The sequence below is a fragment of the Nerophis lumbriciformis genome, linkage group LG21 (assembly GCF_033978685.3).
Source record: "Nerophis lumbriciformis linkage group LG21, RoL_Nlum_v2.1, whole genome shotgun sequence".
NCBI classification, from domain to species: Eukaryota; Metazoa; Chordata; class Actinopteri; order Syngnathiformes; family Syngnathidae; genus Nerophis; species Nerophis lumbriciformis.
The window spans coordinates 21,242,501-21,267,507 of record NC_084568.2 but is presented as its reverse complement, the minus strand read 5'-3'; the positions used below and the strand labels follow the sequence as shown (position 1 = coordinate 21,267,507).

At 38.1% G+C, this 25,007-nt stretch overlaps 1 protein-coding gene across 3 annotated transcripts in view; it reads left to right on the top strand.

Annotated features, from left to right (window-relative positions):
- Positions 1-3,512: 3,512 nt before the first annotated feature.
- Positions 3,513-25,007, top strand: part of csnk2b (casein kinase 2, beta polypeptide) — a 21,825-nt gene continuing 330 nt past the window's right edge. Inside the window, exons 1-7 of one of the 3 annotated variants that reach the window (XM_061982638.1) lie at positions 3,513-3,562; positions 4,077-4,158; positions 11,354-11,456; positions 13,188-13,303; positions 15,701-15,776; positions 17,531-17,720; positions 24,479-25,007. The exon at positions 24,479-25,007 is cut by the window's right edge and continues 330 nt beyond it. In XM_061982638.1, the coding sequence (XP_061838622.1) occupies positions 4,087-4,158; positions 11,354-11,456; positions 13,188-13,303; positions 15,701-15,776; positions 17,531-17,720; positions 24,479-24,569 (648 nt within the window). In that variant the 5' untranslated portion in view covers positions 3,513-3,562; positions 4,077-4,086 and the 3' untranslated portion in view covers positions 24,570-25,007. Of the gene's footprint in view, positions 3,646-4,076; positions 4,159-11,353; positions 11,457-13,187; positions 13,304-15,700; positions 15,777-17,530; positions 17,721-24,478 lie in introns of all 3 variants that reach the window. The other 2 variants (XM_061982637.1, XM_061982639.1) reach the window with 2 other exon arrangements.

Below are 25,007 nucleotides of genomic sequence, written 5' to 3'. Positions count from 1 at the left end.
TTAAAAAGTATAAACGGTATCTCACATAAAAGGTTACAAAATTGTAATAGGGTGCGGAAATTATAATTCTGCTCAGGGCCCCTATTTAGCCAGGTGCTAAATCAGGGGTGTCAAACTAATTTTAGTTCAGCGGCCAGATGGAGGAAAATCTATTCCCAAGTGGGCCGGAATGGTAAAATCATAGCATGAAACTTTCAAAATAAAGACAACACCAGGTTGATTACTGTGTTTTACTTTGGCCAAAAATAGAATAAGCACATTATGAAAACGTACAAATCAAAAATACTTAAAGTTTGTTGAAAATTCTGAGGAAATTGGTGCCGTTTCAAAAACACAATGAGCTTAGACTTGGTCTCAGTGTATCTACAAAGCCAGGATTAAATTTTAAATCAGTCTTTCTGGGATTGAACAAAAAACACATTTAAACTCTTCTCTGTATCAAATACCTCCTTTGTCATGTCCACGTATCAATCCAGTGCTAACTCAACAAACCGTAAGAAACGGAGGTTAAAAACTATTCAAAAGGGTTAAGTTTACTTTTCTCGTGTTTGACAGAGACATTTTGGGGCAACGAGGGTGCCAAATGACCATGTGTTCGAAGCAGAAGACATAAAACGGCAGGTTTTAAGTTTCATGTGGGTCGAGGAGGAGGAGCCACAGTCACCCTTTACTGTGCACCGTTTGCTTGCCTAACAGAATTGCTATTGTGACATCCAGTGGGCACATTTAGAACAGCAGTTTCTTTCGTTAAAAAAAAAGCAGCTTATTTTAATACTCTGCAAACTTGATTGATTGATTGAAACGTTATTAGTAGATTGCACAGTACAGTACATATTCCGTACAATTGACCACTAAATGGTAACACCCGAGTAAGTTTTTCAACTTGTTAAAGTCGGGGTCCACGTTAATCAATTCATGGTAGAACTCATCACACGGGCCGGATAAAACCTGTTTACGGGCCGTAGGTTTGACACCGCTGGGCTAAATGAACTAGTTTGGTTCACTGGTTTTCAAAAGTATTTTAGAATATTTCCGTGAAACCTAAGTTGGGAATAGATCAGAATCTAAAAAACACCCATCTTGCTGGCCCCACTATGGACTGGATTCTCACTATTATGTTAGATCCACTATGGACTGGACTTTCACAATATTATGCTAGATCCACTCGCCGTCCATTGCACTGGTCGCCCACATCTGCGGTCGTCTCCAAGGTTTCTCATTGTCCTCCCATTGGGTTGAGTTTTTCCTTGCCCTGATGTGGGATCTGAACCGAGGATGTCTTTGTGGCTTGTGCAGCCCTTTGAGACACTTGTGATTTAGCCTATTTAGGGCTATATCAATAAACATTGATTGATTGATGATTGATCTTTTCAACACAGCAGGTGGCATTTTGCTACTGCACGACACTTGACTTTGACTTGTAATATATAATCAGGTAATAATAAAAGGCACGAAAGCTGCCTAATCTAGTCCTTACATTATGCACAGATGCCTATTAGTGGTGATGTTACATGCACTACAGTGTATCTATATATGAATAGTAATAACACAATTTTACGTAACGTGTGCAAATTTTCAGAACAGCGGTATCCCCCCATTCGAGTTCATGCCGACCCTGCATCTGCGCATGTGTATGAATCCAAGGAATGCGGAAATGTAACGTCGCATGGCAGGATCATCCACGTGAGTACAATTACTACACTAAACAGTTTATTTTTGTATTTTAATATAAACGTGTGATTTATTTAGTTGTTTTTTTTCTGTGCTGGGAAACCAAAAGGACTTAAGTGTGTATTAAATGACAACAAAAATAAGTATAGCGGTATTTACTGAAACAATTGTATACTCACATGTTAGTTTAAAAAGCAGCCATAATTTTTGAAGTGAATTATATTTATATAGCGCTTTTCTCTAGTGACTCATAAGCACTTTTACATAGTGAAACCCAATATCTAAGTTGCATTTAAACCAGTGTGGGTGGTACTGGGAGCAGGTGGGTAAAGTGTCTTGCCCAAGGACACAACGACAGTGACAAGGATAGCGGAAGCGGGGATCGAACCTGGAACTCTCTAGTTGCTTAAGACTGGTTGCTAACAGTCTTAAACCAATATAGTAATCCCGCTCCTAGACTGAGCCTAACAGTGTCCATGATACTGAACAGCATGCTCTGATTGGTTTAGTCTCATCTAGTGGCCAATACTATTCTAGTATTAATATTTTTTAGTTTATTTAGCCATTTCTAGGCTTGAAAATGCTTCATTTAGACCAAACATACATAGAGTATACTTTTTCAGCATTCAATAATAGATTTGTTATTAGCCAATTATTTTGACATTATTTTTAAACTTGTACATTGCTCAATTTAACAACAAAAAACTAACACAATTGAAAAGTTAGGTGTCGAACTCAAGGCCCGGGGGGCCAAATCTGGCCCGCCACATTATTTAATGTGGCCCGCGAAAGCCTGGAAATAATATGCGTTAATAAAATGCTTAATCTTTTCTAACTAAATATATTTGTTCTTTCCTCTTTGATATGAAAAATCATGTACTGCAGTGGTCCCCAACCACCGGGCCGCGGCCCGGTACCTGTCCATGGATCGATTGGTACCGGGCCGCACAAGGAAGTAAAAAAAAAAAAAAAAAAAAAAAAAGTTTATTTTTTTATTTTTTTTATTAAATCAACATAAAAAACACAAGGCACACTTACAATTAGTGCACCTACATTATATATCAATATAGATCAATACAGTCTGCAGAGATACAGTCTGTAAGCACACATGACTGTATTATTTTATGCAACCCCCCCCCAGATTTCTCCTGATGATTGAGGGAACCCCCTCATGAAACAGGCCTGTAGAGATGAAGTAGTCTTGTGATTTTTTCCCCACACATACATATATATATATATATATATATATATATATATATATATATATATATATATATATATATATATATATATATATATATATATACATGTATACATATATATATATATATATATGTATATATATATATATTAATATATATATGTATATGTATATATATATATATATATATATACACACATGTATATATATATGTATATATGTGTATACATATTAATATATATGTTTATATATATTAATATGTATATGTATATATATATATATATATATATATATATTAATATATGCATATATATATATATATATATATATATATATATGTATATGTATATATATATATATATATATATATATATATATATATATATATATATATATATATATATATATATATATATATATATATATATGTATATGTGTGTGTGTGTGTGTGTGTGTGTAACAAAATGTAAAGCCATCGGCTCACACAAGTTCCGTAAATAAAGCTCAGGCATGTTGTCATAATATTTGACATCATGTTTTACGACATCAGACAGACATCAACACACATGACGTCACTCCCTAGAGACCTGCTGACAACAAGGTGTAGTACTCCAACTCACCGTCGGGGAGCAGCAGTGCGCTCCTCTGCGCCGGATGTCGAGGAAGAACATCCTAAACTGGGAGCTGGTGGTGACCATTTTATTTACACTCGAAAGCTTGCTACATTTTATGTGCTGTTGTATATTTTTAGCCACATAGAAGTACAACACTGGGTAAGACGATATGTATTGTTACGTGGCTGTGGTGACGAAGCTGGCTGTCAAACAACAGAGTGCTCTTCTTCGGCTTGTGTTTGAACGATATTGGTTTGACTGCAACAGCTAGCGGCTTTTTAGCATAGCAAGCTAACGTTGGCTACAGTAAAACAAAGCCGTTGTGTATAACTACGATATAAATTATTAAAGTTGAGCTTAAAACTCAATTATCACTTGACTCACAATTGTATCGTGGTGCTTCAATAGAAAATGGTTTATTCTGGTGACTGCTGTGATGTGTAACAGTAGTTAGCTTAGCCACAAACCAGGGTCAGTCAGCTTTTGTGATTGTATTAATATTGTACCATTACATAATTGTACCACTGAGTGTTTCTTTGATGTGCTTTGGCGAGATAATATAAATAAGTATATATTGCTCACATTTCTAGGTCTTCAGAGATGAGCAGTTCAGAGGAAGTGTCATGGATCTCCTGGTTCTGTGGATTAAGGGGGAATGAGTTTTTCTGCGAGGTACAGTACTTTTATTTATTTACCTTCATTGCAACTAGAGATCGACCAATATGTTTTTTTCACGGCCGATACGACTTTTAGTGGTGAATGATGCCGATAACCGATATTTGGAGCCAGTATTTCATGTTTCCACTAAAACTGATATATTGGCATCAAGATTTAGGCCCCGTTTACACTAAGCCGGATAAGGTTATCCAGGGTAAATCCCACTTAACCTTATCCGTGTCCACACACACAACAATGCCACAGTTTAAGATCCCCTCCTCCTCCGACTGCCGTCGCAAAGCGACCTAATACGCATGCGTGGATAATGCGCACATCATAGTCACCTCCAGTGTTGCTTTGTGTGCAAGTTCTTAAATTTAACTTATCTGAGCAATACCCAGTGTTGTGGTATTTCAATTAACTGGAATCCAGTGCGCTGCGGGGCCCTATTGTAGTGAATCACACCTGAGCCATCATAAATTAATCAAATCTTTAATAAACACGTGGAAGTACACAATATGACAAAAAACATTTTACAACAATCTCGGGATCTAGATATCTGGTCAGGACACTCCTCGCTCTTTTGCCTTCACCTTCATTGTCCATTCGTTTTTGGTGACTTTATATACTCTGGACCTAGACGTTGAGTCTGCGACATACATGGCGGACAATAACTGATACAGTCTGCTTTGCCAGTCCAAAAGCATACGCCGTTTTCCGTAGTCTTCCCTCGACGGGCAGGTAATACAAAGCACGAGCTACCTTATTTTATTACATCCACGGGAGCTTGCATTCTCGTTGACTTTCCTTCGACAAATGGACAAAGTTTTTCGGTAAGTAGAATCACAGCTGACCTGGACATTGGAAAGTTCTCTTGCCGTCGGAGAGGTTTTGTATCCCAAATAGCTGCAATCGCTTTCTCTCAAGGTATTCATGTGTGATTTCCATAAGTGTCTGTACATGTAAAAGAAGGAGAAACACGGGCATGTCTGGATGACTCGCCTTCATATTTCCAGTGGTTAGCTCAGAGTTACGAAACCACTTTATTATGAAGCTGGCTGTGGCGTGTTCTTTCTGACGTCACTTCCTGTGTGGGGCGCTTTCTTTCTGGCATCACTTCCTCTCTGAACTCAGTTTGTAAACGATCAATGAGTCCATACAAAGCTAAGAGCCGGAGATTCAAGAAATACAAGGCGCGCTTACCCGTGTAAAAAATTATCCAAGGAGGGGGACCTTAAACAATAATTTAGTGTGGCTGAAACGGGGCTTAGGCTAAATAATTATTCAGTCAAGGGATTATCCGGCTAGTGTAGACACAGCCTTAAAATAATACTATAACAAACTCCAACACCTAACATTGTTTAAATGGATGAAACATGTTTATTTAAAAAAAAAAATAAAAACAAAGTGCAGAGAGTTCCCTGGCACAGTAGCATCTTTTACAAAGGTGAATAAAAATTGTATTAAATAAATATCTCTGAAGTTTTCTATCCCTTAATGTCGACTGGTAATGATTCCAAATGCAAAAGTGTGGACATTGACAGACTGTTAGCAGGCTGATCACTTAAAAATATTGCACTTTTATGAAATGGAAAAGGTTATTAAGACAATATAAAGCACAAAACATAATGTACGGATCATCAAAAGCGATATTTAGGTTATAGGTTACGTTTAGGGCTGCAACAACTAATCGATTAAATCGACTAAAATCGATTATAAAAATAGTCGGCGATTAATTTAGTCATCAATTCGTTGGATCTGCTATGCGCATGCGCAGAGGCTACGCTTTTTTTTTTTTTTTTTAACCTTTATTTGTAAACTGCAACATTTACAAACAGCTGAGAAACAATAATCAAAATAATAGGGGTGTAACGGTACGTGTATTTGTATCGAACCGTTTCGGTACGGGGGTTTCCTTTCGGTGCGGAAGTGTACCGAATGAGTTTCCACACGGACATATTAAGTAGCGTACTGCACGTTATGTAAACAATACTCAAAATGCCAGACATTTGAGGCATTTATCAGAATCAGAATGAAACTCCGCCCCGACAGCTCCGCAAAAGAGGACATGTCCGGTGAAAAGAGGACGTATGGTCAGTCTATCGTAGCCCGTTAGCTGCTAGCATGCTAGCAAAAGAGGACTAGCAGCGATCGGTTTCACCGGACGACCGGGCTAGTTCCTGACAATACGTCCTCTTTTCACCGGACATGTCCTCTTTTGCGGGGCTGTCGAGCGGTGTTTCTTAAATGCCTCAAATGTCCGGCATTTTGAGTTAGGGTTGCGTGTATTTTCAATATACGTTCAGGGTTAAGAAGGTTAATAACACAACAAATTGTGCGTGCAGCAACATTCGGGAGGGAGGGGGAGAGACAGAGAGAGCGAGAGAGTTATGATAACCGCACAAGCGTCGTCAGGCTCTGCTTTTTATCGATACATTTATCAGATTTAATTTTTTATTATCTATAGCAGGGGTGTCAAAAGTGTGCATTTTTGTAACATTTTCCTTGTTTTATTTGGCAAGTTGAAATAACATGGCGCCAGTATATTGTTGTTTTTTTCAATAAAATACTGGAAAGGATAGAAATGTGGTTTGTCTCTTTTATCCGATTATTAATCGATTAATCGTAGTAATAATCGACAGATTGATCGATTATCAAATTAATCGTTAGTTGCGGCCCTAGTTACATTATTAACATTTTTATCAAGGGATGATTGTAACAATCCACATTTTGTATTATGCATTATCAGGCAGCCTACACACACATTACTGCAGCAGCATATAGAAAAATATTTCAGGAATCCAAATCTCGCATAACAACTGTTTTGCTGTTCTACAGCTTCTCATGTCGCTTTTCTTTTTCCTCCTTGCTGCAAGCTTAATTTGAGTTCTTTAATTCCTCTGTCAATCACACAAATGTGCTTCTACTCTGTTTCCATATCAATCATTTCAGCAGCTTTGTTTCATGTGATTCACAGACACGTCGTAAGGGTTTACGAGCTCATGTTCATTTAGTTTTAACGGTATTCTGCTCATAGAAATGTTACTAGTAGATGTGACATGGAGAGTATGAGATAGTTATTACAATTTTGTGAGACACATCCGTACGCTTTCTCCGTGGTTAGTGTGGCGAGCCTGCCGAAGACCTCGACTTCTGATTAGCTCTGCCTCCTTCTCGTGCACTCTTTGCGTAACCAGTCTGATGGCATCGTGGGTGGGACAATGCTGTAGACAGAGGCGCGACTGCATCTTAGCCAAATTGACCGGTTCTGAATGGATCTGATGAATTAATAAAAGGCAGACACTTGTTTGATGATTGTTACATATGAAATGATAGTAATGGTGATAATAGAGATTAAATATTACTATTAATTACATATATCGTATTTTTCGGATTATAAATCGCTCCGGAGTTTAAATCGCACTGGCTGAAAATGCACAATAAAGAAGGAAAAAAACATATATAAGTCGCACTGGAGTATAAGTCGCATTTTTTGGGGAAATGTATTTGATAAAATCCAACACCAAGTATAGACATTTAAAAGGCAATTTAAAATAAATAAAGAATAGTGAACAACAGGCTGAATAAGTGTACGTTATATGACGCATAAATAACCAACTGAGAACGTGCCTGGTATGTTAACGTAACATTATGGTAAGAGTCATTCAAATAACTATAACATATAGAACATGCTATACGTTTACCAAACAATCTGTCACTCCTAATCGCTAAATCTCATGAAATCTTCCTCGGTGTCGCTTCTAAACAACTCTGCCAACTCCAAAGGTAGACAATGCGCCGCTTCCTCTTCTACCGGTACGTAGCTTACGTCAGAGTCATCGTCCGTTGCAGTTCCAATTATTCCAGCCTTTCTGAATCCGGACAGGATGGTTTCGGTTGTCACTGAAGCCCATGCTTTGTCGATCCATCCAATGACACCCAAAAAACTTGCATGGCGCATTCTCCCGGTACGGAAGTAGTAGCAGGTAGCATTTTCTGCCATGACCCACAATGCACTTCTGCCATGACCCGCCCCAGCCAAATTTTTATTGGTTGACGTGTGTGTGACGATTGCTGATATAAGCCTAGTCTCTTACGTGAATGAGATAAATAATATTACTTAATATTTTACGGTAATGTGTTAATAATTTCACACATAAGTCGCTCCGGAGTATAAATCGCACCCCCGGCCAAACTATGAAAAAAACAGTGACTTATAATCCGAAAAATACGGTATATGTATAAATAAGGGCTGGGCGATATATAGAGTTTCATCGATATATTTTTAAACAAGATATGAATTAAGAAAATATCGTAATATCGCTATAATTTATTTCACCTTAAAATGACTAAACACTGCTTATTTGTTGTGTTCCTTGATTCTCCCCCGCTTCCCACTCCCTCTCGAAACTCCATGGGCTACTAAACCCCTCCCCTTCCTCCTTCCAAGAGTGCTTGCGCTCTCCCACCCACTGCACTGACCCACAACAACAACACACATGCAAATATTTGCTACATAGCTTAACTACATTTCCCATTAGCTTGGCTGAGAAAATGTATGTATTTTGACAACTGTTAATTGTATGTGTCTAAAAACGAATAAACAAATGTTAAAAAAAAAAAAAAAGCCAATTATCTGCACCGATAATTGGTCGTTCCCTAATTTCAAACCTGAACAGGCTGAAAAATATGTTTAAATCTCGATTCACACAAACATGTTATCCAATTTAAGGCCAACAGTTTTTGTTCCAATTGTACTTAAAAAAGTAGACCTTTTTCTGCACTGTACTGACCAGAGTCGTGTATAGAGAGAGTATGGACAACCTGGTTCTAAGCAATCTCCTCAATGATTGGTCAAAACACACTCACGTGAGACCACAGGGCGGCATGTTACGTACCAGTTTGAAGTTGCAGCTAAGCAACACTGCACTTCCTCATTTTACATTTCTTTTAATTGAAGAATATTTGCTTGTAAACATGCCCTGTTGTGCGGCATGGGGATGTGCCACTCGCAAAAAATGCAAGAAGAAATTGCATAAGTTTCTTGCACTCAGAAAATAGAAAAATATGGGAAGTAAAGGTTTGCCGGAAAAAATTAAGAGCCAATAACAACATTTTCTTGTGGGAGGTAATCAGGCATACATACACACTGGACACTTGGCATATTGCACTGTCTGTAACAGTGAATTAATGCCTGATAAAATTGCCTGATAAAACTGCTTCAAAATTGCACCTTTTCTGCATGTCACCAATACTCCAAACTAACCCAATAAATATTGCAGTAAAAAGCAGCAATAGTTCAGTATTCAAGTTAATATAGTGATAATAAAATCATGACTCGCCACAGCAAAACCTATGAAAAATATTCAACAATGCAAAAGTAAAAGCAGAGGGGTACCGTATTTTTCGGAGTATAAGTCGCACCAGAGTATAAGTCACACCTGCCGAAAATGCATAATAAAGAAGGAAAAAAACAAATATAAATCGCACTGGAGCCCGGCCAAACTATGAAAAAAATTGCGACTTATAGTCCGAAAAATAAGGTATATAGCAAGTGATTACAAACAACACATTGGAGGCAGACACCACAGTTCACATACTTAATAAAATAAAATACAGGAAATATAAAAGCAGTACATTGTAAAATACATAATAACACAGGACATTTACAAGACGGGACATTACAAGACACGGAACACTAATCACAGGTTAAAAGCAGATCTGAAGAGGTGTGTTTTGAGAAGGCTTTTGAAGGTAGGAAGGTCTGAGCAGTCACGGATGGGTTTGGGAAGAGAGTTCCAGTACTTAATATAAGTAATTGTTTGTCCAAAGCTAATGATGGTTTTGGCAAAATGAGGGTAACATGTTTATTTTTGGTTGTTGTGTCTTTGCTGATGTACATTTTGCCGGCGGCAGCATTAGAGAGTCACTAAACACGGCATGAATATAGCGGTGGAGTACATCAAAACGGCCGTGAAATTGCCCCAAAAGTTATTATTTTATATACCGCTTAGACAAAATAAAAGCGTGTTTTATTGTAAGTTCATGAGCTGTAGTATATTTAGAACTATCTTTTGGGGTGGCGGGGGGTGCTCGAGCCTGTCTCAGCTGCATTCAGGCGGTAGGCGGGATACACCTTGGACAAGTCGCCACCTCATCGCAGGGCCAACACAGATAGACAGACAACATTCACACTCACATTCACACACTAGGGCCAATTTAGTGTTGCCAATCAACCTATCCCCATGTCTTTGGAGGTGGGAGGAAGCCGGAGTACCCGAAGGGAACCCAGGCAGTCACGGGGAGAACATGCAAACTCCACTCAGAAAGACCCTGAGCCCGGGGATCGAACCCAGGACCTTCGTTTTGTGAGGCACATGCACTAACCCATGTTTCACCGTGCTGCCCTATTTAGAACTATATTTCGACTTATTATTTTGGTGTATTTCGTCCAGAAATCTACCATCAGAACGACTCAATCGCACGCGTCCTTGGTACCAAACATGGCGCCTCTCGTTTAGTTGTCCATATGCTCTCTATACAGGACTCTGGTACCAAGCCCCCTGCCTCGTTGGCCAGGGTACGTTGGCCCTGTTTCCCTGGTTCTACCCGCTGACACCCGGCAAGGGTGGCTATTATTCACTAGCTTGGCATTAATTCATGTCTATGTCATTCTGTTCATTTCTATCATGAAAAGCCTACCGCTAGCAGTTTTTTCATGAAAAATGAGCAGATTTTTTTTTGCAGAATATTACTGGACAGCGTATTTTTATAAATTATGTTGAGGTTGTAGTTTGCAACCATCGGGTACCCAAAGTATTAGAACATCTCAGTATGATGCATAGTAGAGCTACACGACTGCAAACTGCAACCACAGTAATAAACATTGTATTGTCCCATCCATATCTTATATATGTCAATCAAAACTGAGCATTTTCTTCTTTGATAGGCGATACATTGCTAGCATCGGCTATCATTCTTTCTTGTAGGCATAGACGATGATCTATGTTATGTTATGTCCCAGCCTTGAAAGGATTACTGAGCTAATGCATCTTACGTGTTATACCTGTATATAGTCGATTAATAGTTGCTTATAACATTGATTTACAAAAAAAGTTTCTTCTACCTAAAAAGTAGCGCCATGGACAATCAAAACTGTAAAGTTTTTTTTTTTTTTACTGACTGATCAGACTTGTCAACTTGTCAACAGGTGGATGAAGACTATATCCAGGACAAGTTCAACCTGACTGGGCTCAATGAACAAGTTCCGCATTACCGCCAGGCCCTAGACATGATCCTGGACCTTGAACCAGGTCTGTACTTTAAATTTTTTTAGCCAAGCGTCCTCAATTTTAACAATTGGTTACATTGTCATGCTTGTAATGGCAGGTTTGTTTGACCTAGCACTATACATAGTAAAACACTAGCAATTACATTTTTAGGTCAAAATTTGTTCCAACGTATTTTTGTAACCCATTCTGAAATGGTTCTGTCATTATTTATATGCCAAGTAATGTGTGATGTTTATTGTTATTGCCAGAAGCTTTGATATGTTACCCATCCAAAATTATGAATACCACATTGTGATTCACCTACTATTATGAATGGGAAATATGGCAATACATATTGCAGCCTCCTGCGATAACGAGATATTTCGCAATATAATATTTTGCATATAAATTTAAATGTAATTATTTCAAAACGGGTTACAGAAGCTCCTTTTTTGGCTGCTAGCAAATGCGGTAAAATATTGCACAATTTCAATTGGATTTTCTCAGAACTATTATTAAACTATTCATCTACTGTTCTCTGGTTACTTTCTGTTGTAAGATGGTTCTGTCTAGGGATGCAACTAACGATTCATTTGATAATCGATTAATCTGTCGATTATTACTTCGATTAATCGATTAATAATCGGATAAAAGAGACAAACTACATTTCTATCCTTTCTAGTATTTTATTGGGGGGAAAAACAGCATACTGGCACTATACTTATTTTGATTATTGTTTCTCAGCTGTTTGTACATGTTGCAGTTTATAAATAAAGGTTTATTTAAAAAATAAAATAAAAATTGCCTCTGCGCATGCGCATAGCATAGATCCAACGAATCGATGACTAAATTAATCGCCAATTATTTTTATAATCGATTTTAATCGATTAGGTGTTGCAGCCCTAGTTCTGTCTATATATTTTGGATACTTTACATTAGTTTTGGGTGATACTTATAATTAGGATACCAAGTAGTTACAGGGGCAGTATACTGACACTTAAAACGTTCAAGATCATTGAATGATTACATTTTTGATTACAATTATAATCAAAACACAGGATAGCGGTATAATAATATATTTAAATTATTTCCTACTCTTGACTTTGATTTAAATGTTTTCGTTTTTGCCCTTAAAGCCCTACTGTGTCAATGGACCTATTTGCCGAGTTTGTAAACAATTACAAAAACGACAATATATATATAAAAGTCATTCAAATAACTTTTAACATAGAACATGCTATACGTTTGCCAAACAATCTGTCACTCATAATCGCTAAATCCCATGAAATCTTGTACATCTAGTCTCTTACGTGAATGAGCTAAATAATATTATTTGATATTTTACGGTAATGTGTTAATAATTTCACACATAAGTCGCTTCTGAGTATAAATCGCACCCCCGGCCAAACTATGAAAAAAAAACTGCGACTTATAGTCCGAAAAATACGGTACTCTTACATCTACACTTTTCCTTATTCTCCATTTATGATACACTTAGGAAATGTAGTTTATTTTCTGATATTGAGGCAAGTTGCTGACTTCGAAGTGGTTTTGCACTGTCGATGGACAATAGGCGCTAGCGATGACTACATTGTGTTGAGGATGCTGTCAAATTTGTGGGAAACAAGTAGAATTTATCATCCACATGCATTATCCCAGTAGAACAATAGTAGTAAAAGATCTATCGTTGGCCAAATTTATATCATTTATATTGTTTGTATTGCGCAACCCCTACCTCCTATTCACATTCACTAACCAACATCGTGTCTACAGATGAGGAGCTGGAGGACAATCCGAACCAGAGCGACCTGATTGAGCAGGCGGCCGAGATGCTGTACGGCCTTATCCATGCACGCTACATCCTCACTAACCGAGGCATCGCCCAGATGGTAAGTTCTGTGTACATCGGCAGAATGTGATTCCACTGACGCCCTCACCACCAATCCCTTCACAATAGATGGAAAAATATTCAGGCATGTGAAATTTCCGCAAAAACCTGCGTTTTTACACCTACATTTTCACGTCATAATGTCACTTCTGTGTTTTTTAAATGAAATATCAATAGAAATACAACCCAAACAAACATTGTTCAACGCTCGCCTCAGCGGCACGTAGTCGCTGTTACCTTTGCCTAAACACCGCACTGAGCTGCAGGACAGAGAGACTATTAGGATCACTGAAGAAAGCTTGCAAGTTAGCTAACAATCTTGATCGCTTACTTGTTGTTGCCTCCGTTCACACTGTAAGCCACAACATTGACGACTGTCTACTTTGCTGCTGATCATATTTGGATGATTACAATCAGAACACTGTCAATTCCGAACCAGTTGTAGTTCTAGAGCAGGGGTGCCCATTACGTCGATCGCGATCCGGTTGCTCGCCAAGCAGGCATAAAAAAAAAATAGACCTAAAAATTGGCGAACATCAATCTTTACTATGACGTCACTTTCGTCACTTGATTGACATTTACAGCACCCGAGGATCTTGTGAGATGACGCTGGCTGCTACGAGCTTAGTATTAAGAAAAAAACGACCGGCAGGAAGACAAGAAACGCTTTTTATTTCAACAGACTCTCGCGCCGTACCTGCTGTCAAAAGCCTAAAGACTGACCCCACACTTCCTGTCTTCACAGTAAAAGTGCTGCTTCATCCTGTCTGCGCTAACAAAATAAGAGTCTCAGAAAACTAGCGCACACAAGCTAGCAAGTTACGGAGTTTGCCATCATTGTATTTTTTGTAAAGTGTATAAAAACGAGTATGGAAGCTGGACAAATAAGATGCCAAAAACCAACCACTTTCATGTAGTACTGGACAGAAAGGAGGACTTTTTTTCTCCTCCACAATGTAAATTTGAAAATGTGAAAGTTATCAGCACTGCTGAATCCTGTCTGATTAATCAATGCAAATAATCAGAATCAGGTAATTCAATAATAATAATAATAATAATTCACTATTTTATAGTCTTGTTTTCATGAAAGAAAGGAATCTATGTGTTAAACATGCTTGTATTTTTATCAGAAATCTTTAACATGTTAACTAAACATGTCAGTTTCATAAATAAGTAAATATAAATTACAAATATATATAGAAATATATACAAATATAAATACATGAATATAATATACAAATATAATTATATATACATATATATATATATATGTATATATAATTATATTTGTATATATTATTTATATATATATATACATAAAATGATGTGTGTGTGTGTGTATGTACACACACACATATATATATATATATATATATATATATATATATATATATATATATATATATATATATATATATAAAAACACAGTCGCGATCAAAAGTTTACATAGAGTGATTGGAGCACATACTTATTGTATTATTACATTCATGAAGTTTGGTTCTTTTATGAATTTATTATGGGTCTACTGAAAATGTGAGCAAATCTGCTGGGTCAAAAGTATACATACAGTAATGTTAGTATTTGGTTACATGTCTCTTGGCAAGTTTCACAGCAATTAGGCGCTTTTGGTAGCCACCCACAAGCTTCTGGCAAGCTTCTGGTTGAGTTTTTGACCACTTCTCTTGACAAAATTGGGCAGTTCAGCTAAATTTGTTGGTTTTCTGACCTGGACTTGTTTCTTCAGCATTTTCCACACATTTAAGTCAGGACTTTGGGAAGGCAATTCTAAAACCTTAATTCTAGCCTGATTTAGCCATTCCTTTACCACTTTTGACATGTGTTTGGGGTCATTGTCCTGTTGAAACACCCAACTGCGCCCAAGACCCAACCTCCGGGCTGATGATTTTAGGTTGTTTTGAAGAATTTGGAGGTAATCCATCTTTTTCATTGTCCCATTTACTCTCTGTAAAGCACCAGTTCTATTGGCAGCAAAACATGCCCAGAGGATAATACTACCACCACCATGCTTGACGGTAGGTGTGGTGGTCCTGGTGTAAAGGCCTCACCTTTTCTCCTCTAAACATAATGCTGGGTATTGTGGCCAAACAGCTCAATTTTTGTTTCATCTGACCACAGAACTTTCCTCCAGAAGGTCTTATCTTTGTCCATGAGATGTCAGATGAAACAAAAATTTAGTTGTTCGGCCACAATACTTGAATTATGGCCAAAAATGAATTTATTCCATTTTGGAATATGGTTGTAACATAACAAAAGGCGCTGTGAATACTTTCCAGGTGCACTGTAATAGCACGATATCTTACAAAAATTTTCTGTCATAAGTGTTGTTCATATATTATATTTTGAAATTTTTCATTATAGAAGTGTTCCTTTCTTCTAGTTGGAAAAGTATCAGCAGGGAGACTTTGGCTACTGTCCTCGTGTCTATTGTGAGAATCAGCCAATGCTTCCCATTGGTAAGTATGTGATTAACTGGTATGATTACAGTACTTTCCAGCCATTTAAAAGGTTTACGTTTTTTGGGCCATCTGCAAAAGCCGAAAAGTAACTGCGAGCTTGAGCCTGACATTTTCCAATGTTGAATCAACATTTGAAAGAAAGATTGGGTTCATCCCCAGAACTTTATAATTTCAATCGTCTGTTCACTCACAACGAAAGATGACAAGCTAAATACACACTCCTGGTTTAAATCCTAAATATGCCTCACACATTCAATATACACATTTTGAAATGTGACATGTATTGGTAATCACTACTATTTACCGAATTCCGTCAGTACTGCCGGGAACCTATAAACGTAAAATCAAACGTACCATATTTCAGGCTTTGTTTCACTATACCAGACTGCCTCTAGATAATGTTAACATTTTCCATGCCAACAAATAAAGCAAGTATGCCTGACAGAAAGTGCTTAAAAATAAGGCTCCTTTTTTCAAAATGCGCTTGTCGATGCTAATTTTGGATGTGCCATGTACATGCTCCCGATTAGCATTAGTGATTTTAACACCTCCAAAGTTGGTAATAAAAACCACAGCTAAAATGCATGTTACAATCAAACAGCTGGTGTGTAATAAGTACAACAATTATAGTATAAACAATTGCACAAATACAAGACAAAACCGGCAAGTTCAACTTAATGACAACGGCTACTTCCGCAAGCAACGCACGGAAGACAAACTGAAATGAATGCATACTTGCTGTGATATCTTATGTCCACTCAAAAAATAGAAAATTATTCTCATGTTGGATGGCTTTGTTTACAAACAGTCCAGCCAAATCCTGACACTTTCAATGTTCTGTGTAACTGCTCTCTTGTGTACTGTGTAGTGATCCGTAGCCTATACACTACTGCCATCTAATGTCTTGGAATTGTAGCTGCATAAAAAGTCTACTATATTAACGGTTGCAAGTGAGACTCGAGAGTGTAAGAAAAGAAGATATAACAGTTATCATTATATGCTCACTGTTAAATGTTGAAGAGATTTTATTATTAAACAATTGACATTTATTACATTTATTGAAGTACCAAAAATAGGTAATGTTGAGTCACTGCTCTGCAGACTGCTGGGTTTTCCAGGCCAGCTGCTAGGGAATATTTTCTCCAATTGACTCTTACATAATCCACAGTTTGCCCCTTTTAATTCCAGTAATGACTTAATCGTTAGTCAGAAATAAATCATACAGTATATATAACTTGTGTTCCCTTAGCTGCAAGCTTTAAAACCAATTTTAACAAGTTGACTGACAGAGAATGCTGTTGCCTGCAGGGACACACGCACACAACCGCATTCACAATTTTGCACTGTATGTAGCTACTTTATGCTGTAAAAAAACTAAGCATTTTATGATTATCACTTATTTTTAAGTTACAGACTAAATGAGTTGTATTTTCTGCTAAATAACTGGCCTATTTTCATAGGAGAAAAAATACATTTAAAAAAATTTATTGTTTGAACGAACAAATTTGCCGAGTTGCAAATGCTCTAAGGGAAATATGCGGGGATTTACTGTATATCATGCCTTATTTTTATCAAGCACAGTAGAATGTATTATTTATATTGACTTTGAGTTGGGAGATAGTAGTTGGCATTGTAATCTTTTGTTCCATGTTTTGAAATGCCACAATACAGTATTTGTTCTAAGCTTTGCATATGCAACCTTGCAGGATGCAAGCCCGTCGGCTTCAATTTCTGCCTTTTTTTACCAACAGGCCTCTCGGACATCCCAGGAGAGGCCATGGTGAAGCTCTACTGCCCTAAATGTATGGATGTGTACACACCTAAGTCCTCCAGGCACCACCACACAGATGGAGCCTATTTTGGCACTGGTTTCCCCCACATGCTGTTCATGGTTCACCCCGAGTACAGGCCCAAGAGACCTGCCAACCAGTTTGTCCCAAGGTTAGTATGCTGCTTACGACTGCTCTTGTTTGGAATAAGGGTGCATACGAGTAAGAAACTCCCAGCATGTTTTTATTATATTACTGGTTCTTGTTGAGAAGTATGAGCAACAACTAATGTAAACACTATTGAATAATGCATAGCTACTGTGTTAACCAAACATAACTATACTTACTGTTCTGAACACTTCTCTCCATGCCAGCGTCCTATTGAGAAGAATGAATGCGGCTTAGAAGTTGTGCCATAGTGCACGTCTGTTTGGACACAGCCTTTATCTGCCATGTTGCTCATTTTCAGGCCACAAACTAGTCGAGACTGAATTACCAGCGCCTACGCTAGCTACAGCACTTCATTTGCGTCAATCTTTCCAATAAGTGTTGCCAATTTTGCATAGGAAAATTTAAACATAAGAACAAAATACTAAGACAAAGGAAACATTTCAAAATGTGACACCGTTTTGATCTTTTAGGGCCAAATTAAGTTAATGTTATTTTTTCCCTGTTAACTATTTGTGTTTCACATTCTTTTCTGCATAGCTAATCATTAAATAACCTCAAAAACAATTATATTTTCTAAAAATATAACTTCATTTTATTTGCATGTCAAATGTAGTGACTTGTATAATCCAGCAGATGGCGAATCATTATGAAACGCCAACACAGTATCCATCCATCCATCCATTTTCTACCTCTCGTCTCTCTCGGAGTCGTGGGGTGACTGCAGCCTACATATAAACTGTAATATAAACAGTAAGGTCAGATCAACTCAACTTATTGCACTATGTCAGGGCCTATCAAATAGTGGGGTGTGCCCCCTCGGGGGGCCTGACAGGCAAGGGACTTTGAGTTTTAGTCTTTTTTTCATTCTTGAATGATACACAAGCCTCCAGCTAGGTGGGAGCACTGTTGGAACATGAAATACAGATGTCCTGTAGAGATTTATAATTATTAGACCAGTATTTATATGGTGGGGCAGACATGATTAGGTGTCAGGGGGAAACAATACACAAGCCTTCGGCTGGGTGGCATGTAGGTGCTGGTGCCAGCAACTCATAGAGTGGGTTGTACGGATAAATAAATATAACAATTTCACAGGCTCTCAATCGTATTTCAATTGGGGGGGTGTTTATATGGAAAAAAATTATGTCCCCATGGAGGGACAAGACAGATAAATTATTGAGTAGCACTGCTTCAGTAATTTCTAAGTAGGGCCTTGAAAGGCAGTGTGGTTCTGCCAGGTCCCCAGGGATTGGATAGACTTTTAGTTATTCCACAATGGGGAAGTAATGTGGTTGCAGTGCAGTTTAAAAAATATTAAATATTTATTGCTGACATTTCTTATCCTTACTCAGCGTCCGGTTTCATCTATAGTGCTAAGCCTTCTGGGGGAAATACTTTAGCAACATACTCACATCCTTACTTCCTTGTTAACATTATTTTTACGTTTTAATTAATCTATATTTGTCATGGTAAGGCAATTAAGAACAGATTCTCATTTGCAATGCTGACCTAGCAAAGAGGTAGCGTTTACATGACCAAGATGTTGACGTGTGATAATAATCTCACATCATCTCTTGTTTACTAACATAGATCCTGTGCAATACTTTTTCTCAAGGGTGATAGTAAACTGGAGGTAAAATGAATGTTTAAAATAGATTCAGTCTTTTCAAGCGTAAAACGGCTTGTGGAAGTCTTTGGCGATGTTTCTTTCTATAATGACAATTTTATTGGTTATAATTAAAACAGTACAGTAATTTCACAATGAACTCAGAGACTGTGCTGTTACTGCCAGGTCCGTGTGGTAAAAAAACGAGTGAAACATCAATACGGAAGTTATTTTCCAAACGATGCACATGTTTGTGTCCAAAAAGAGCATAGACACTCCTATCTCATACTTTAGAGATGTGAGTCCTACGTTACTCACAATTCAATTTGATTCCGATTCTTGGGGTGACGATTTGATTCAATATCGATTCTCGATTCACACCGATTCTCGCAATATATTACTGGGTATATAGATTATAATCAAATCTTTTCAAAACAAAAACTCCTCCTTGCCACTGACGTACAGTACAGGCCAAAAGTTTGGACACACCTTCTCATTGAATGCGTTTTCTTTATTTTCATGACTATTTACATTGTAGATTGTCACTGAAGGCGTCAAAACTATGAATGAACACATGTGGAGTTATGTACTTAACAAAAAAAATTGTAGATGAGATAGGCTCCAGTGCCCCCGCGACCCCGAAGGGAATAAGCGGTAGAAAATGGATGGATGGATGGAAGACAAAAGTTATGCAGATCTTTTGAATTTTGTTTTCTAACTTTCTCGAATATGAACCGAACCGTGACCTGAAAATTTAACGAAAAAGTTGACAGCTCGGGCTTCCATCTTTTTTCTTTTTTTTAAATATTTGTTTATTCATTTGGGGGGGAAAAAAGTTATACAGGCAATGAGAAACAAGCACTCCCCCCCAAAATGAAACAAACGTTTTTTTTTTAATTAATTAAATATTTTTTTTAATAATATGCTTTATTGAGCATCATCAAGGCAGTACGACAAAAAAAAATTTAACCGTGTAACATCCCTCCCTTTCCAAAGGACAAAATAAATAAGTAGATCAAATTAAACAAAAGAGAAAATAGAGAGGGACAAGCGGTAGAAAATGCAGGGATGGATGGAAATGAACAAAGAGGGAGATTATATTTCGATGAGATTAAATAATAATTTACAATAACACAACACAGAGTAGCAAGTTGTTGCACTGGCAAAGTGGAAGAAGACTACAAAATAAACGGATACAAAAAATGATCACCCTGGACAAACTTGGCTTCATGAAGGGGTGGGTGGCTTGTGGCGTACGGTTACCTCAATTGTGAACACGTTAAAGACTTTTTTGGAATTTTGCCTATTGTTTACAATCATTATGAGAGACATGACGACAAATGGATTTTTAAAATGCATTCTAAATATTAAATAAATGTGATCAAAAGTCTGCTTACAATGGAGCCTTTTTCAGCCGTTCAATTCTGCCTATAAAGCCCTTAAAAACATCCAGAAAGCTCCATTAGGATTTTTTATACATGATGTAAGTATATACAGTCACGATCAAAAGTTTACATACACTTGTAAAGAACATAATGTCATGGCTGTCTTGAGTTTCCAATAATTTCTACAACTCTTAATTTGTTGTGATAGAGTGATTGGAGCACATACATTTTAGTCACAAAAAACATTCATGAAGTTTGGTTCTGCTTGAATTTTTGACCACTCCTCTTGACAAAATTGGTGCAGTTCAGCTGTTGTTGCTTTTCTGACATGGACTTGTTTCTTCAGCATTGTCCACACGCCAGGACTTTGGGAAGGCCATTCTAAAACCTTAATTCTAGCCTGATTTAGCCATTCCTTTACCACTTTTGACGTGTGATTGGGGTCATTGTCCTGTTGGAACACCCAACTGCGCCCAAGACCCAACCTCCGGGGTGAGGATTTTAGGTTGTTTTGAAGAATTTGGAGGTAATCCATCTTTTTCATTGTCCCATTTACTCTCTGTAAAGCACCAGTTCCATTGGCAGCAAAACAAGCCCAGAGCATAACACTACCACCACCATGCTTGACGGTGGGAATGGTGTTCCTGGGATTAAAGGCCTCGCCTTTTCTCCTCCAAACATATTGCTGGGTATTGTGGCCAAACAGCTCAATTTTTGTTTCATCTGACATCACATGGACAAAGATAAGACCTTCTGGAGGAAAGTTCTGTGGTCAGATGAAACAAAAATTGAGTTGTTTGGCCACAATACCCAGCAATATGTTTGGAGGAGAAAAGGTGAGGCCTTTAATCCCAGGAGCACCACACCTACCGTCAAGCATGGTGGTGGTTGTTTTATGCTCTGGGCCAGTTTTGCTGCCAATGGAACTGGTGCTTTAAATGGGTCAATGAAAAAAGAGGATTACCTCCAAATTCTTTAGGACAACCTAAAATCATCAGCCCGTAGGTTGGGTCTTGGGCATAGTTGTTTGTTCCAACAGGACAATGACCACAAACATACGTCAAAAGTGGTAAAGGAATGGCTAAATCAGGCTAGAATGAAGGTTTTAGAATGGCCTTCCCAAAGTCCTGACTTAAACGTGTGGACAATGCTGAAGAAACAAGTCCATGTCAGAAAACCAACACATTTAGCTGAACTGCACCAATTTTGTCAAGAGGAGTGGTCAAAAATTCAACCAGAAGCTTGTGAATGGCTACCAAAAGCGCCTTATTGCAGTGAAACTTGCCAAGGGACATGTAACCAAATATCAACATTGCTGTATGTATACTTTTGACCCAGCAGATTTGGTCACATTTTCAGTAGACCCATAATAAATTCATAAAAGAACCAAACTTCATGAATGTTTTTGTGATCAACAAGTATGTGCTCCAATCACTCTATCACAAAAAAATAAGAGTTGTAGAAATTATTGAAAACTCAAGACAGCCATGACATTATGTTCTTTACAAGTGTATGTAAACTTTTTATCGCGATTGTATGTAATGTAGTAACAGGCACATTTATAATAATATTTACGTATTTTGATCATTTTAAGCATACACTGTGCATTAATTTCAAAATATATTACAGCGGGAGGGGGGGGTGTTTTTTCAACACTGGTTATTTCTCACTGCAGACTTCATGAGAGCCAACAAACATAATAAAACATCACTTACTGTGCAAGGTCTGCTGTCATTAGGATGCCGACTGCTACGATGTTCTTGTATTCTCATTTAGGTGAAAAATGTCTCATAACTCTCATAAGTGCTTTTTGTGCTGTTCTCACCAGTTCCTGGTCCTAAATGGCTGTCAAATGTCCAAATGTGTTAGATTATACTCTCACATTTACTTTCCAGGTGTGATTCATGATCTAGAATAAACTTACGAGGAAGCAGCAGACCACTGGGTGATGTAAACAGAGTGGCACGCGTAGTGATCACGTCGTCGCTAAAAATAGTTGGTCTGCGTTAGCACTTATAATAACAATATCACTAATACTTGGTTAATATTCAAGTCACAAAATGTAAATGGAGTATTTTGGGCGCTTTTTGATTGGTTATTTATCGGATTTTATGGGCGAATAGTAGAGCTTCTATTAGCTTCGCTGTAAGCAGACTTTTATTTATGTTAATTTACCGTATTTTTCGGACCATAGGGTGCACCGGATTATAAGGCGCACTGCGGATGAGCGGGTCTATTCAGGTCTATTTTCATACAAAAGGCGCACCGGATTATAAGACGCATTAAAGGGGTCATATTATGATTTTTTTTATAAATGGAAAACACTATCTTGTGGTCTACATAACATGTAATGGTGGTTCTTTGGTCAAAATGTTGCATAGATTATGTTTTACAGATCATTTTCAAGTAGCTTTCTAAGCGTCTCTTCAAGACGCGCCGTTTTGTGGGTGGTCTTATTTACGTGGCTTACCTTCGACAGCGTCTTCTCCCCGTCATCTTTGTTGTAGCGGTGTAGCGTGCCAGTCGAAGTGAGTGGAATAAGTGTCAAAAGATGGAGTTAACTGTTTTAATGACAAGCAGACTTTACTTAAATCAATAACGGAGCAGCATCTCCTCATCCGTGGCTCAATAATGCAACATCAACACCGGAAATGTGTCCCGTGGAAAAACCGTCCGACTGGAACCCTCTAATAACTAAAGTTCCGTATGTGAATTATGTAAACCCACTACAGTTTTTATAGCTAGTCTACTGACAGATATAAGTAAGAACTTTACGCTACTTTATATTAGAAATGGCAACAGCGGAATATGAATGCCACATTAGAAGATAGAAAAAAAGAAGAAGCTTATGACTACGGGCACGGACTACGATGGCGGACACGTGCACATTTTTAGGACTTATGCAGACCCCGAATACACATCAGCAGGTACCAGACGGTAAGAAAAGTTGGTTTTGCATAATATTGTGAAACAAAATGCCAGATAATTTGTCGGCTAATAGGTGCCATTTTGCGGCCCTTTTGCACACACCATAATAATACTTGTATGTTTAATGCGCCGACAATCAATCAAGCGGTGCGGCTTCATAGCTTACCGAACTAAAAACATTTTGACAGATTTTTGAGCGCCGTGTATAATGTTCTATATTCTCAATGGAACATTTAAATTTTTGGTGTTTACTGGCGTCATTATGCAGTCTACACACGTATCACTTATGTGTGACTGCCATCTACTGGTCACACTTATTATTACACCATGTACCAAATAAAATTGCTTCGAGGTCGGTAAGCACAACCAGAATTATACCGTACATTATGCGCACCGGTTTATAAGGCGCACTGCACTGTCCATATTGTAAAAATGAAAGAATTTTACGTTCGCCTTATAGTCCGAAAAATAAAGTAATAGTTAGAATGCATTAAATAAATCCATCCGTTATGTCTTTCATAATGATTGTGAACGATAGGCAGAATTCCCCCCCAAAAAGCGCCGTTCCCTTTTAAGCATCACGTTGCATTTTCTGCTATTGTGTTGCTACCATTCAGTGCGATGGCGTTGTCCCGCTCATCTGAAAGGAAGCCACACCCTCTTCACAAGTGCAAACACTAAACAGTCGAAGTCGCCCTCATTCGCTAAAGTTGGAGTGTTATTGCTTTGTTTTGAAGCCTTTGTTTTCAGCGTGTGTTTTAGTCACGCTCCTCGGCTAAAGCAAACACCGGTCACGGCCCCCTCTCCCATGCTCAAGGATGTCCTCCCTCTCTCTCCCAGGCTGTACGGTTTCAAGATCCACCCGATGGCCTACCAGCTGCAGCTGCAAGCAGCCTCCAGCTTCAAGAGTCCTGTCAAAGCCATCCGCTAGACAGAGCAAGAATACCGTGTCACAATAATGCCGTCTTCAGAGTACACACACTCCTCTTTACTCTAAAGACGGTATTATTTGGGTTTGAATAGAGCAAAATGTAATAATGAGGGGTGAGCGAGACATCCAAACACCCAGCCATAAGTCTTCAATACAAACGACACACACTTCCATGCACTCACTTTACCAAACTTAAAAGTGACCCCCCCCCAAAAAATGGCCCCGTACAGTTTGGTAAAGAGAGCGACTGGAAGTTTGCACCCTCCACCCCACTAACAAGACCCCGTACAAACATGGCTGCCATCGTACCTTTTTTCTGTTTTGTTGGCTTGCTGTCCGATGCAAAGAAGAAACGCAACATGTCGGCCCTCATTCATCTCCTTATGCGTTTTATTGTTGGACATTTTCTATTTTATGAAATCTTCTTTTCTTCCGTGG